Below are 16,324 nucleotides of genomic sequence, written 5' to 3' on the forward strand. Positions count from 1 at the left end.
GGGCTAGAGAAACGGCTTAAAACTGAAACATTACATATGCATACTATATATATATGTGTTTACCACATAACAAACAACAACAAAATGCTGATCTATAAACAAAAATGCAAGAATATATGATATATGTATATGTATGTGTATGTAAGTATATGTATGTGTGCAAAATAGAGTCTCTTTCTAAGTTACAAACTAATTAAAAAGTAATGAGTTGCGCCTGCGCAGTAAACGATAAATATAATACTAAACAAAACAAAAAAAAAAGAAAATAATTCTGAAAATGAAATGAAAAATATGCACTGTAAAAAAGTTGTAAGCTAAATACCGAAGTAAACATTAAAGTAATGTCGTTAGTCTCTAGTGAACCTAATGCAACCTAATGATTTAAGGGTAAAGCACCGTTTCACAACTCACACACACACTCTCACACATACAGAGTCTGTCATCCACTTAATCATTTTTTCGATAATTAATTTCATAACTCACACTCAACTCAGCTCGGATAATATAATGAATAATGCCTAGGGAGCGCCACGACATAACTTTCAAATTTAAATTGTTGTTTTTTTTTTCAACATTTGAGTTTTGTTTTGTACCTTTTACAAAACAATTAAGATTGTTTATATTGATTTCTCTGTTTTTTTCTTTTTTTTTTTGTATTCCAATGAAATGCGCACAATTTCTAAAGAATTCGCTTAAGGAACTTTTTCTCATTGTAAATATTATAGGACGAAAAAAAATATGAATTAAATTTTGTGACGCTCCGCTATAAAAAATCAAGTAAGAAAGAAAAGTTGTTCATCTATCGATTCACACTCATACTTAGGAGCACTCCTCATACTAACAAAAATATCATAATCAACAACGGAATATTAAATAATAATAAAACGATAATGATAGTAATGAAAATGCGAAATTCAAATGGAAATGCAAATAATAATGTATATGTATATGTTTACTAAGTACATAGTATGTATGTTTGTTCATTCGACACTCACACTCAGATTCACATTCGATTCACACCACACACGCCCATTTCGATGAAGAAAGTATCTAGGTATGCATATTATTCAGAAGTTAATAGTTTATAACTATAACCTACCATACAACAACAACAAGAACAACAATACATGCATACAAATATTGAATTGTGTCTGTGAAACGTAAGTTATAATATTATAAATACATATGAACAAGTAAAACGAGTAAAACAAAACGACGGAGCGTTAAACAAAAGAAAAACCACAAGAAATAAAAACAAAAAAGTAAATGCGTTATTATTATTATTATTATGATTATTAAACAAATATGTTTGTAAACGTCAGCAACAACAAAAACATAAGAACCTAAACAAAATGGGAGAAAACAAAATTAATCAAGAGAAAACTGCGTTAATCATTCACGCCAACAAAAAACTAAACTGTCATCTAGTAAAACGAAAATCTGATAAGCAGAATCAATCTATGATCTAAATACTAAGTAAAGTGTGTATGAAAGTTTTGCATCTTTATATTAGAGTGTAATTTAAATGAATAATTCCGCGAACAAAAACAACATCAACAACAAAAAATGGATCAACTGCAATAACACCTAACAACACCAATGCAATAGAGACTCTACTATATCTATTTGTGGCAAGTTGATGCAACAACTGCTGACTGCCATCTCCATGAGAAAAGTAAAGAAAACACCAAACAACAACATAAAACAAGAAAACAACAACATCAAGTACAGAACAACAATAGATTGATATAGAGAAGTTGGTTCAATTAGGACTATAGCGAAAAAGATATGGCGGAGCATTCGAAGAGTTCCCAGCAGAATAGCCATCAATCAAATCATTTAGCTATTATCCCCTAGAAAGAAAAGAAAGCAAAACCAAAAGAAATGATATGAAAAGATTAAGTACATCCATCTTGCGCCCTCTCTAGTTAATGTTGAAATTCACATAGGAATGCCAATCAAGTGGAAACAAAAAAAAAAACAAAAATATTATATAGAAAAAAATGCAAACTGTAAAAACAAGAGATGAAAAAAAAAGCGAAAAAATGTTAAAATTAATGCCTGATAAATGAAATACATATGCAAATATGCAGTATATGTGTATATTACATACATTTATATATATATATATTTAAATAAATATATATATATTTACATATATATGTCTAAGAGATGTGGTCCTGTTTATTTAATTTTTTTTTTATAATTTGTGTTTGTGATTTTGTTTTGTTGCACTTTGAGTTAATGTTTAGCCCGCTTTTCAAATTATATTATAACCTTAACTATAGTTTTATGTATTTATATGTATAAATAAAAAACAAAAGCATGTTGAAAAATAGCTGCTTAAAAGCCAGCTAAAAGTATAAGCAAAACTCGTTAAGTACTTTTAGAGAAAAAACTGTACTAAAAAAACAAAATAAAGTCGCATTAACAACAACAACATTAAACAAAAAATACAAAAAAAAATGAAGAAAACAAAAATAAGGCGCTTTAACAATATTAAACATATTGCATAATTATAAAATGTGAAATATTTTCTTATGTTCTAGACTTGTAAAAAAAACCTATCGTATATGACATGACAACAACAACAATGCAAAAGAAAAAAAAAACAAAGAAAACAAAAGAGAAATGCAAAAGAAAAACATTATTCTTGAGTCTTGGTTCGTTGTGCTAGGTTTTCAATTTGTTTCCTTTGGCACACGAACGCTGCGTTTTAGAGATACAACTAAACAAAATCTTATGCTGAGTAAAATGAAAACAAAAAACAAAACACAAAAAAAAAACCATAAATACATTACAATTACACTAAATTATAAAAAATAAATGAGAATGAATATATATAAAAAAAAAAAAAATGAAAAACAAAATATAAACGACTATAAAAACACGACACAGGTTTAGTTGGTTGGGCGCAAAGGAAATCAATCAGAAAAGCGATTCAAATTCAACAAAAAAAAGAAAAGAAAATAAAAAATAATGCATATAATTTGAACGAAAGAGACACGAGGCAGTGTGAGGCAAAGAGATCAATCAACAACAATAAAAACAACATTTAATAACAAATACATATTTTCGTTGTGTGTTGCCCTCTCTCTCGTAGTGGTATTTCGCTTATAGCTGCCAGCTTTTGAGAGCAACCAAAAAAAGCTCAGCAAAGCAGTTGAGCTTTTAACACTGCACTGTACAACAACTTGCGAATTGGATTGCAGTTCCTCCGTTGCCGCTGCTCAATGCAGTCGAGACACCTTACCTGAAAAAACAAATACAACAATACAAAAATCAATAATTCGGACAATTCATAAATTCGCAACTGCATTTATTAGCGAAAGACAACAAATGCAATGAAGTGGGAGAACTATTGCGACTTTGTGGCTGGCTGTATTGGCGGTAAGTTTTCAATTCTCTGTCGCATGTTATTATGCTTTGAATGACGCAATCCCGCGGCTAAAGCTGAGCCACAGCCATATTCGACACTTGTTGAGGGAGTAGCGAGAGCAACAGTAGCAGCAACAGCAGCAATATTATCAGCTAGAGCAGCTACCGCAGCCAGCTGCGACGTCACGGTCAAGTTCATGTGAAGGCGCCCCTGATCTACGAGGCGTATTTTTGATCAACACAATCGAATTTCTTGGCAACGTCATGCGGCAACATGTGCCGCATCGAGGCATCATGGGGCCACATGCTTTACATTATTGCAATATTGTACTAAAACTTTTTAATTATAATAATACCCCTGCTATGATATAGAAGGGTGGAAGGGCATTTTGAGATAAATAGATAGAAACTATCTTTAGTATTTACTATCAGTATTAAGTAGTAGTGGTATTCGTCTGTCGTCTTACTATCAGTATTAAGTAGTAGTAATATTCGTCTGTCGCTATAAAAGAATTCCTTAATCTGGAAGATTTTATGAACTAGAGTTTCAAAGTTTCTTCACAGATTCAATTCACTTTACAATCCTATTTCAAAACATTTAATTTGAAAGTTACTGTTTAGAATTCTGCTGGTATTAAAATTACTCATATTAGTTTTATGTAAGAATACTTTTATTTCATTATTTTCTATGAAAATTAGGAAATAAATTTGAAAGTTATGCGGGATATTGTGTGGTAAATTTGGCACAAGATCTAATTTCAGTTTATATTGCTCTAAAAATGACTTATGGGTGACTTATAGTAAAGAACACTGAATTTTAGTTTGTTTATTTGTTTTGTTTATTATTATGCCTCATTCAGGTGCTTGCGGCGTGCTGGTTGCCCATCCACTCGACACAATCAAGACCTGGCAACAGGCCTCAAACACATCCGTGCTGACGGCCGTGCAACAGATCTACACTCGCAACAATGGGGTAAGTGGTGATGTGATGGCTGGCCAGCTGATCGCGATCAGTTAACAACGCTTTAAAGATCAACGGTTTCTACAGAGGCATGATGTTTCCCATGATGTCAACGGGCGCCATCAACTCCATTCTCTTCGGCATCTATGGCAATCATCTGCGGCAACTGCGACGCGTTTGTCACAGCGATTATCAGCGAGAGCAGCTGGAGTATCACAACATGTTCTTGGCCGGCTCCGTGGCCGGCTTTGTGCAATCGTTTATTGCCTGTCCCATGGAACTGATTAAGGTGCGACTGCAAACACATTGTTGTAAGTTTACCTAGCATAATCCTCGCCAGCAATTGCTAATTTCCATTGTGTTTGTAGACTACAATGATTACATCTATGGGAAGCGACGAACGGCCTTTGGCACGTTTAAACGGATACTCAAGAATGATGGCATCTCTGGTCTTTATCGCGGACTTCTGCCCATGATGTGTCGGTGAGTCAGATGTAACTTACAGTTCGACTGAATTTCTAATAATTCTTTACTAGCGATGTCCTACCATATGGCATCTATATGCTGGTCTATCGTCAGGCAGCAGACTTTCTGGATAACACGCAATTTGTGCGCAAACGTCGAGCACATCCCGATGGTTCCAATATTAATCTGGTGGTCACCACATTCGCTGGTGCTTGGGCTGGCGTCTTGTCGTGGGTCTGTGTTATTCCATTCGATGTGGTCAAGACTATTATGCAGGCAGATGAGAATCACAAGTTCCGCGGCATTCTGCACTGTGTCCGTGTCAATTTTCGAGCATACGGCTGGCAAAGTATTTTTCGAGGCAGCTGGATGTTGTTGGCGCGTGCGATACCCTTTAATGCGGCAACGTTTTTGGGCTATGAGTATTCACTGGAGCTGTGTCATAATTACTGAAATGCTGTCAAATCACTCAAATAAAAGGTTTCATTTTAAATTTATGTTCAAGCTTGATTTTTGTAACGGTCGTGGGTATGTTATTAACAGACAACTGTAACATTGAGCAATAATTTACAGCACTGTAAATTAACATTAAAATGTATGCCTGAAAGCATGCAATGAATTTTTAATAACGACATATTCACTGGCCTAAATAATATTTCTAATTGTATGTGAGCTGTTATGCAACTTTAACAGTTATACAACATTTGATTAGATGGAATTTAATTTAATTTTCTTTTTTTAATTGAATTTTGCTCAACACTACAACCGTTATGTTAACGCAAGCTGCGCTCTGTTAACAGACAAATTTCAAAGCTATACAACACTGCAGTGAAACCTAAGAAATTAAGTCATCGATAGCACAGTTCATATCGATAAAACATGGCAGTGAGGTCGAATTACGAGGTAAGCTGAGCGCAATAATTAAACCAAAATTTATAATAAAACTAAGTTAATTAAGTTAAAAAAAAAGTGCAAACAATTGTTAACATGTGCAACAAACAGTGACTAAAGAAGAAAATTAAAAAATGCAAACATTATAAAGCAGAAAGTGTGTTAGAAGTTTGAGGTGTGTTTTGCAACGTATCAGCGCTCATCACAAACAACAACAACTACAATATTAACGCTGAGCGGGCGTTTTTTTTTGTATGTGGAAAAATCGAAACTCGTATTTGTGTGAGTGTGTGTGCGTGAGAGTGCGAGTGTGTGCGTGTATGAGTGTTATTGGTTTTGTCTGTTAGTAATGCAGCAAAGCCGACGCCCTAAGGCGACGCCAAGTTTATTAATTTGTTTATAGTAGCTTCTGCTTCTGGTGCTGCGTTTGTGACTTCGACGGTTGAGCCAGCTAACCGCCAGCTAAAAGCAGGGTGGAGACGCGGGCGTTGTTCATGCTCCGCATATTGTGCGTTGTAGATTAATCCTATTGGAAGGGCTTAAACAAAGCACTATGATAGTTTTTGTGAGCTGCTCTGCTTGCTTAACATTGTTACTGTAGGCTTCTTACCTGGTTAAAAACAATGTTGGTAGCAATGAGAGCGCACTCACGCGTGCTCCAATGCAACGCCATGATCAATAAAACAAAGTTGGCCCAGTGGCTCAGCAGCAGATAACTGGTTTTGTGCTCTGTGTTTGGTCTAAATGAGTTTTTTTTAGTGTTTTACATCTAATGCGCGCGAGAGAAAGAGAACAGGCCACATACACACACACACACACGTAAGCGCACTCTCTTTTGCTTGCGCTCTTTTTGGCTCTCGCTCTCTCTTGACTGTGCTCTCTTTCGTGCTGCTCAGGTGTGCTCGTTGTGTATAGTCCTCGTTTATTTGATCAGCTTAACGCAAATGGCCCAATGTGAAGAGCACTCACCTGGCACAGCACTTTCGATTACGTTTACCTAGCGTAGCACATTTGCTGCTGCTTGTCATAGTTGTTGTTGTTGTTGTCGTTCTTGTCATGCGCAGCATTCCAGCCATGTTCCAGTGATTCGCCCCCTTTTTGCCTATGCATGCGCGCTCTCTCTCTCTCATCCGTATTGCTCTCTTGCCCCGCTCTCATGTAAAATGTTGCCTGGAATGCGAAAGCTTTACTTTTATAGCCTGGAAATTTTCCGCTTTACGGCTTACATAACCGGTACAATTCCAGTGTCTATGCCTCTTCCTTCGAGTGTTCTCTGTTGGCATGCAATCGAAACATCGCCACGCCTACCCTATCAATACACAGCCCCTCCTGCGCCTTCGCCTTTGCTTCCTTCTCGCCAGGCAGTCGCACAGATTTCTTGATTTCCCATTTATATACAGCTACTAGTATTGGAATCTCTCAGGCTGTGAAAAAGAGACGACACTGGCTTCGAAACAACCCTCTGCGGTTCAATTCAGTTTCTCTTTTTTTCTCGTTCGTTTGGTTTTTTTCCGGAATTGGTGTCATTGGGGCGCGTCGTGCCCTGCTAATTATAAGCAAATCGCCAAACACACAAACACACGCTTTATTTCTTGTACTCGTCTTTTTTCCACATTGTCTTTGATAATTATTGAAACAGGTTTTTCCCTCCAAATGTTCAAGCTCTTAATTACACGCTAACCAAGCATATTGCGATGAGGGTTTGTGGTGTGCGCTGGTCACACTGTCGCGCCAATTGGAAAACCACATCAACCACAGTCCTAGATCCATGCTAGAAAACGTTGCATACTTTAAAGCGCCACGAATAACACAATTCGCTTGAGCAGCGTTTCATTTGCGGGGAGGTTTTACTGTAGCTTATGATTTCCACGCACAAAATCCGCATCGAGAAGAATTATGTATATTGTATGTGGCTGGCATGGCATAACGAACAGCAGAGCAGAGCAAAGCAGAGAACTGTCTCCATCCCTTGCCGCTCCACGCTCCGCATTATTTCATATGCTGAGTCATGCGCTTTCAATTTAAGTCAATTTACTAGCAAAGCAAAGCTGAGTAAAGCAAAGCATTGCAAAGCACTGAGCTTCAGCTTGCGTCAAGACAAATACTATCTGATAATTTCCATGATCTATCCCTGGTTTATTTTGTACAGATTTGCAGCCTCACTATTTTAATCTATTGAACGAACAGCAGCGCAGAGCAGAACCCCCAGGGAATTGATAACTCAATTTATGTACTTATATTTCTAACTGGATTTCGTTGGATTTTCGAAAATCAATTAATACTATAAATTCATTCACAAAGTTAGAATGGGGGCTTGCCTGTGACATTTTGTTTTTGTTACCGCAAAATCGCGATAATAATACCGCCGACAAATGTAACTGGAAAATACCAGAATTTATTTTCAAATCGCGCAGCTTTGGGACTTTGTGCACTTGTTTTAGCCGGCAGCGGCAATCAAAGCGTGCCAACAAATTAATAACAGCAGTTTGAATTCAATTAGATGCCAATAAATGTCTAATCAAATGCTTGTTATGTTGTTATTTGAGGTTATCAAAGTGTCTCCAATGCTATCTCTTGTTATTTATGGGGCTTATCACTTGCAGTTTGCAATTGCAGTTGCTGCTGAGAACATTTTCACATGCAACTGCCAATTATCTGTATCTCTTGACTGTTTTCTGCCAATTTCAAGCACTTGTAAGGTCGATTTCATCTCTTACCTGTCCATTTATGAGACACATGTGATATTTGCCAACCATAACATATTGTTTATACCCGGTACCCATAGGGTAGAAGGGTATTATAACTTTGTGCCGGCAGGGAATGTATGTAACAGGTAGAAGGAGGCATCTCCGACCCTATAAAGTATATATATTCTTGATCAGCGTCAACAGCCGAGACGATATAGCCATGTCCGTCTGTGTGTCTGTCCGTCTGTCTGTATGAAACACTGGATCTCAGAGACTATAAGAGATAGAGCTATAATTTTTTTCGACAGCATTTGTTATGTTTGCATGCAGATCAAGTTTGTTTCAAATTTTTGCCACGCCCACTTACGCCTCCCCAAATCAAAAAAATCTAATAACAAGCGTAATTTTAAAGCTAGAATTGCGAAGTTTGGTATATAATAACTATAGTAGTTATGATTCCTGAAAATTTGGTTGTGATCAGATAAAAATTGTCTAAGTTATTAAAAAAATACTTTTGTATGGGCAAAAACGCCTACTTACTAGGGGTCTGAGTTGTTTTCGCTGACAATCTGGTATTTTGCGCCGTCTATGGTATATTTTGAATGCGGTACTATATCGATATACCACATATACCATTTGGTATATTTTCAGTATTTTCGACTTTTTGGTATATTTAAAAAAATACCGCAATATTTTTCTTTTATTCAAAATGGGTAGCGGGTATCTCACAGTCGAGCACACTCGACTGTAGCTTTCTTACTTGTTTTTACATTGTTTTTATCTCGGTCTGCCCCTTATCAGCGACACTCTCTCGCTCTCATAGATTATTTTGTGTGGCACACATTCGTGCTATGTTACGTATGTATATAGTGACTAGTAGCAGCTGGGTGTTGGGCTAATCGATCGACCCCCGACTGGAGACAGGGCGACTGGCGACTGTCGATTGTCGACTGTCCATTTGCTGACTGTCGCCAGGCCCCAGAGGTCGGTGTCTGACCCTCACGCTGACTGGTTGCTACTGGGTTCCCTTTTCTTTCTTTTTTTTAGAGGTTTAGCAGTTTACGATTATGCATGTTCGAAGAGCATAAATTCAAATGGACTTCAGTAATAAAATATGTGAGTTTTCTCCGCCCACAACTCATTTTACGAAGGGGTCACAAAGGTCTTGTTGTTTTTGCGAAAATGAAAGGAATTTTTGGTGCTGTAAAATAGATAAATTCTTGAGCAGATAAGATGATTTACCTATCCTTTAATAACATGTCAGAGAGAATATTAATATCTTTATATAATACAATTGAAAATTTGCATATCGATTCATTAAATCAAACTTCCACCATAAAGTTATGTACTTACATTTTACAACTTGATAACAAATAATCAAAATGAACAATAGCTGTAAAATCGCATTAGATGCAATAAATCGCTCTCCAATAAAGTTGTGATTCAATATGTCAAACTTGGCAATTGAAGTGTCAACTAGAAAACACATTTCCAACAGCGATTAGAGCGTTGTCAACTCGCATTCTCTATGACCCTCAGTGTGTCATAATAATTGCCCACTCGAAAGAATTTTAATTTGTATTTGAGAGCGAGAGAAAGAGAGACTCAGAGAGCGAGCTGGAGAGTTCGAGTGTGCTCGTTCATGTGTTTATAATTAATTTTAAATGGAACATAATGCAAATTGAATTGTGGTTGGGATTGTTGCTCTTTTCTCTATGTACATATCCTGACATTCGACACTAGGCTTAACTGGTTCAAACAAGTTAACAAGCTGCTTGTGTCCTCAGTTGAACTGAGCTCCGATTTATGCACTCGCAACACGCATTGTTGATGGCATCAGACGAGAACAATTACCGCAATTTCAAGGCATTACTGTCATACGCAACAGATCTTGTGGGAGTCAATCAGCGAGACGAGATGAGATGAGATGAGATGAGATGAGCTGAGATTGATGCCAGAGACACAGAGAGCATAGAGACGTCTGCAAATGAAGCGGAAATAGCATGACATAACACACAAAAATCTTTAGCTATTCGTTGTGCTTATGTATCGAATACTGAAATGTATTGACCAGGCCAATTGAATGATTTATAAACACTCAAAACATTGTTGCCAACTGGCTCAAAAAAACAAAATTAGATTGTGTGTATATTTTGGAAAAAATGTAAATAAATATATTCTGAAGAGTACAACGAAAATTTTCCACATCAATAATAATGAGAGAACAGCGAAAAGCGAACAGAATATGCAACATGCTGTGTGCCACACTTGAAACTTGGCCTTGCCCAAAAGTGTTTAATGATGGAACTTTGTAATCGTAGATGTGTGTACATCGTATCGCATATACTCGTATAGTATGTTATTATATATCGCATACTGCAAATGATGAGGACAATTGAAACAGTTGACAAGATGAAAATGTAGCTCAATTGTGCAAAAGACGCCTGCTAGATGGCACTTGTCATCTTTGCATCTCCTACTTAAATTGTCATATTAAATTTTTATTTAATTTAATGCCCATCCACACCACAACACCAACAATTGCCGGTACTTACACCCAGCTACAGCTCAGATACAGATACAAATACAGATACAAATGCGAGCATACAAAAGATATGCCTGGCCGCAATTTGTTATAATTTAAATACAATTCAATGCGCGCTTTGCTGACGCTGCTGACGTTGGCGTTGCTGTTGACGTTGCTGATGCTGTTGAGGTTACCGTTGACACTTTCCATTCGCATTTCCCAGCATCCAGATACATTCCAGAGATTGAGCATACTATCTATGAGGAAGTCATAAGTTCCACCGGGAAGCAGCTAAAAATTGTTATCCCCAATTTATTTTTGCAAATTTTACTGGCAAAATTTATTGTCAACAATTAGTCGACTAAAGTCTTGTTCATAATAATAAACTCTCCAAAATTAATCAGGTTTCGCGACTATCTAAAATCAACCACTTGAAAAAAATCTAAAAAACTGGTTTACGCATTTCACTAGTTTCGAATGGCGTCATTAATAGATAAGTTCTAGCTGCGGATCGAAGCTGTCGTCAGGCAACTGGCAACTGGCAACTTGAGGCAGGATATGCGCAAGGTTGTCTCTATCAATTTGTATGTCGTCGTATAGTATGTTGTAATTGTTGGGTTAATTCATTTTTCCCACCATTCATTTCCCTGTGTGCTGCTCCAATTAGAATGTGTCTGAAAGTGTCGACTTTGGCTTTGACTGTCGGGCCTTTAAGTGGGTTAATCCACACACACACATGAACATCAATCCCCTGGCACTCAATTGGGGTAAATTAATTTCATAGATACCCTCCACAAAAAAGATTTTTCGTACTTAAGCTAGAAACAAAAATAAGAAATGCTGCTATCTAATCACATGATAAGCTCGTTTGTCTTTTATTTTTGGCAACCCTTTAGAGACTATTTTAATTGCAATTTGTGTACATTGCGGGAGAGAAAGAGAGATAGACTAATGTAGGTATCTGACTGTCGTTATCGCAACAACTAATTAAGCTCATAAATGCTCTGGAAAAAACCGGCTATCAGGTTGAGCTACCTATAAAGTGAGATAAGAGCCAAATAACTTATCAGCCTTGTTCGGTATAAGTATAAACTCTTTTCCTTCGCTTTTTCTGGCATTATCCCACCTCTAAGATGCGGGGGAGGGGTTGGAGAGGTTGCTATTCTATGCATCCAATGACAATGACTAGAAGAAGAGGAGAAGCACACACGCGCTGCGAGTGGCCCAAAGTACTCGCAATCGTATTCGTAGATGGATGCTTGGCACTTTGCTTAGTTTATTGTGTATACATATTTTAATTTTGATTAAAATTTATTGCGCCATTCAAAAGGCAAAAGCAAATGCGAAAAGCAAACCTGCTGCCGCCCACCAAGCAGACAGTCAGTCAGTCTCTTCTGTCTCTCGGTCTCTCTGTCTGTCGTCAAGTTTGGCCAGTGCACGTTTTTCCATTGCCTCAGTGAATATTAAACTGAGTCTACCAATTGGTTTTTTCCGGGCATTTCATTCAAACTAGCTGCTAGCTACCGTAGCTACTACTACTAGAGAGACTTTCCTTCGTTGTCATCATCATCGTCGTCGTCGGTCTAAGGTTTTTCAGCTGGAGGTCTTTCTACACACAATGAATAGCGCAAATTAAGCTGTAGAGCTGTAGAGCGCGCTACACTCGTAAATCTATTGTCATAACGCCTACGAGGAGACTCTGACTAGACTTTGTGTTGACTTTGTGCCAGCGATCAGCATTTTGCCTGCCTGACTGTCCAGCTGCCACATCCCAGTGGCATCATCATCATCATCATCATCGTCAGCGTTAGCCGAGAGAGAAAGAGAGCTGCACGGGGCACACACATTTTAATCAGAGCTCAAGTACAGAAACTAAGTCAGCCGTTTGCTGTAGTTCATTCGCTTCATTGTCGGTTTGTCATTTTGAGGCTCATATATTATTATCTTCATATATCATCGTACAATGCTTCAACATTTATGTTGATTATGCTACAAGTCTGTGCGCTCCGCTTTTCCCCTTCCTTCCTTTCAACCTCTCTCTCGCTGTCTCTTGTGTTTGCCATGGTCATGAACACAATTAAAAGATGCCTGGCGCTTATGCAATCAATATTCCCTCTGAACTCTGGAAAGTTTTCTATATTCAAGTTGTTCTATTTAACTCTTGTGAAAATTAACAGCACTGTTGCAGTTTTAACTGCTCGCTGTCAATGCGAAGCGCACGCTTTTCACACGCCGCCACACTGCGTATACGTAACGTGCGAGAATGCAGTTGCCAGCAGAGATTTTCATGCTCTGTATAGCAAAATTTTGTTGGTTATATCATCGGAGAATGGCTTGCAACATTGTTGCTGCCGCTCTACTCTAGTTATTTGCTTAGCTTAAAAGTCATAATTGGCATTCAATACGTAGAAATACGTAAAGCAAGCGCTTTGTACAAACACAATTCGACAGCTCGAGAGAGTCGAACAGCAATTGCTTTCATAGCGTTGTCACTCATCAGTTCTTATTGATTTTCCAAATATTTATTTGGCAACACAACACTTCTACTACCAAACTACTACTGTTTGGAGTAAATGCCACCGCATTGTGGCACAGAGACACGTGCTGCAGGCGTGGCAAAACACAAAAATTGAGCTGTAAACGGGAACAGAAATAGATCTGCCGACTGACTTTGGCGCCAATCAGCCAAACGTATAATTAAACAAGTTACAAAAACAATATGATGTATCGCACTTGGGGTCTATGGCCAACATTAAGATATGCGATATAAGTCTGGGGCGATATGAAGTATCTACGTCAAAACGCTGACTCTATTGGCCCGACAATTGGCCGCGTGTGTCATGGCATTGGCGTTGTCCCCCTTCGGTTGTCAGTTGACCATTTTGTCAGCTGAATTTTGTAGCCTTTTGCATTGCCACTTTTTTTTTGTGTGTGTGTTTTTACATAAGCAACTTGGCACGAGTTACTTGTACTTACTACTATCGTTGGGTTTGGTGTTTTACATGCTCCCCCGCCAAGCGTTGTTGGCGCTGCCTTTTGAGGTCACTGCTGCAACATCGTGCCAAAGTTTATCCACCGCGCAGCACGCATACACAGAAACAGTTTGGCAAAGTGCTGTGCGAATTGCTGTGTGTGTGTGTGTCATTACATAACTTGATATTAGACCGAAGGCAAAAAGGCTCATAATACTATACTTTCGTTGTTCGCTGTTGTTCGTTCTATGTTCCCTATTCCCATACATATATATGTATGTATAGTATATGTTTTGTATGTAGCCCGGAGCGCCGGCATCGCGACCACTTAAAGTCAGTGCGCCCCATTGTTTGTTTATTTGCTCGAGCCTTAAGTGAATCGCATTACGCGTACAGTAATAACTGTCCCGGGCAGGACAATCATAGTTGCTCTCACTGATAGTCGTAAGAGCGAGGAATTTATTCACAAATATATTTTGCAAGATGACAGAAAAAAAAATGTCGAGCGCATTTTGCATGCTCACTTAATTAGCTACAATCTGGTAAATCTGTAAGTTATCTCTATCGACCTTCGTTTTGGGTTAATTTCAGCTAAGCAGCTTTCACTGTATTCGGCAGCAGCCCCTTCTCCCTCTCCCTTGTCCCACTCTTTTTTCCCATCCCATATTCTATAGAATCCCTGCTAGTAACTGTGGGTAACTTTTTTTTTGCGCTCGCATCTGCTTTTGCGATGTCTATCGATTTTCTGTTTCGGTTTTGTGTTACTTTTCTGTGTGCGGCTGACATTTAGTGTAATTAGACTTACTCGTAAGCGTCGTAAGCGAGCTCAAGCCACTAAAATAGAACTGCAGCCTTTTGTTCGGCTCGCTCTCTCTATAAAAATACATGTTTGTATGAAAAGCTCTAGCTTAGACTTACATATAGTATTTACATATATATATATTTGCCTGCTTTATAATCTCTTATGGCTTTTGTCCTGCGTTTTCTTTTTTTGTGCCTTGGGGAGAAGTTGTCTAACTGCCTGACATATGAATAATTGACATCACGCTGCTGAAGTGACGTCATTGGCTCGATAAACGATTAAAGGGCTGCCAGGATATGGCGTGTGGAGTAAATTGCCGAATTCTCAAATAGTTTGGCCTTTCATCAAGCTCAGTCTGAGGCTTTTTTTTTGTTTTCGTTTTATTTTGCTGCTTATACAATTCATGCAAATTCTCGATTCGAATCTTTGTGCTTGCCTGACTGACACACATTCCTGCGCACATCTCTGCCGCGCTCACTCTCTCTTTCTCTCTGTGCTTGAAGTCTGAGCAGCCAGAGGGTTCTGCTCCAGTTTCCAAGCTCTCGCACCACTGTGCAAAATACCCATGCTCTATGGCAAGCAGCAGTAGCAGCAGCAGCAGCAGCAGCCCATTGCCTGCCTCACTTGTCACACTGCCATACATTTGGTGTAAAGTGCGATAGAGAGTGAGAGAGAGATTTCGAAAGCTTCTCTGTACGCTACTGCGCTGTACTGTTCTTTCTATGTGCATATGCAGCGTAAGGTAGGAGCGACGAAACATCTGCCAAACGAATGAACGAACGAAACGTAACGAAAGCTTTCGGAGCGCCAACGACGACGACGACGCCGCTGCGGACGAATGACAATGCTAGAATATTTTTTCGTTGAACGAGAAAGCTTAACCACTCGCGGCATGCTGAAAATTTTCAGTCGAGCGTTTGTTACCGAACTAGGAAGGTCGGTCTCACTGTGGTAGCTAAACTGAGCTCTCGTCTCTCTGTCGGGTGGTACAGCCAGTGTGCCAGTACTAGTACAGCTCCTCTCAGCTCTCCGCTCTGTCCGCCGCCTGCGTTACGCTGGTGTTGCTGCTTACACAATAACTGTGCATCGATAAAGCCCAAGAAGAAGCACACACACAGGATACGAATATACACATAACATATACCATAGAAGCGCAAAAAAAAGAGGCAAACTCTTAAGCTGTTACAGCTTAACGAGTATAAAAGTAAAAGAAAACGTGTGTGTGATTTGTTATTGTTGTATTAAGAAGTGCAAATAAGTTTATTAACACTGTTCAAGAAGACGGGGTAGTTTTCAGTGAAATCTCGCCCCTCCGAAACAGAAACCGAAACCACAACTACACGGGGCAAACGGCAACGCTAAACGGAAAAATTGTGTAATATCTTACTCGACGTGTAAAAGGTAGAACCAACAACATTCCTCCACCAAAGAACTCTAAAAGCCAAGACAATTTTTTATTTTGTTGTTGCTGCTGTTGTTGCTCAACTGCAGCGGAGCCTAGAAACGGCTCCTAACTACTAAAAAGCCCCAAACGACAAAACGTCCTTGTACAAAATCGATTTTCCAAAACTTCATGCCAGCGCCGTAATGGATACGTATGTATGAGTGTGTGTATGTAGGAGGTGAACTGTGTGTGGAATG

General features: G+C 38.5%; 2 protein-coding genes across 7 annotated transcripts in view; both read left to right on the top strand.

The window, feature by feature from the left end:
• Positions 1-3,208: 3,208 nt before the first annotated feature.
• On the top strand, positions 3,209-5,284 carry LOC117576038 (solute carrier family 25 member 45). 2 transcript variants are annotated; one of them, XM_034260560.2, is made up of 5 exons: positions 3,209-3,390; positions 4,239-4,351; positions 4,410-4,650; positions 4,708-4,822; positions 4,876-5,284. In XM_034260560.2, exons 1-5 carry the CDS (start codon positions 3,345-3,347, stop codon positions 5,255-5,257), a joined length of 897 nt encoding a protein of 298 aa, XP_034116451.1. In that variant the 5' UTR covers positions 3,209-3,344; the 3' UTR covers positions 5,258-5,284. The 2 variants fall into 2 exon arrangements, with proteins under 2 accessions (XP_034116451.1, XP_034116452.1); XM_034260561.2 differs by lacking the exon at positions 3,209-3,390 and having other exon boundaries at positions 4,251-4,351; positions 4,427-4,650.
• A 404-nt stretch (positions 5,285-5,688) lies between these two features.
• The window catches only part of LOC117576152 (sodium/potassium-transporting ATPase subunit alpha), a 29,289-nt gene continuing 18,653 nt past the window's right edge, over positions 5,689-16,324 (top strand). For 3 of the 5 annotated variants that reach the window (XM_034260722.2, XM_034260721.2, XM_034260720.2), the window contains exon 1: positions 5,689-5,707. The gene's annotated coding sequence lies outside the window, so the exon portion shown is untranslated. Of the gene's footprint in view, positions 5,708-15,585; positions 16,085-16,324 lie in introns of those variants that run through there. The other 2 variants (XM_034260723.2, XM_034260724.2) reach the window with 2 other exon arrangements.

This window comes from Drosophila albomicans, chromosome 2R, assembly GCF_009650485.2.
Source record: "Drosophila albomicans strain 15112-1751.03 chromosome 2R, ASM965048v2, whole genome shotgun sequence".
In the NCBI taxonomy this organism is placed as follows: Eukaryota; Metazoa; Arthropoda; class Insecta; order Diptera; family Drosophilidae; genus Drosophila; species Drosophila albomicans.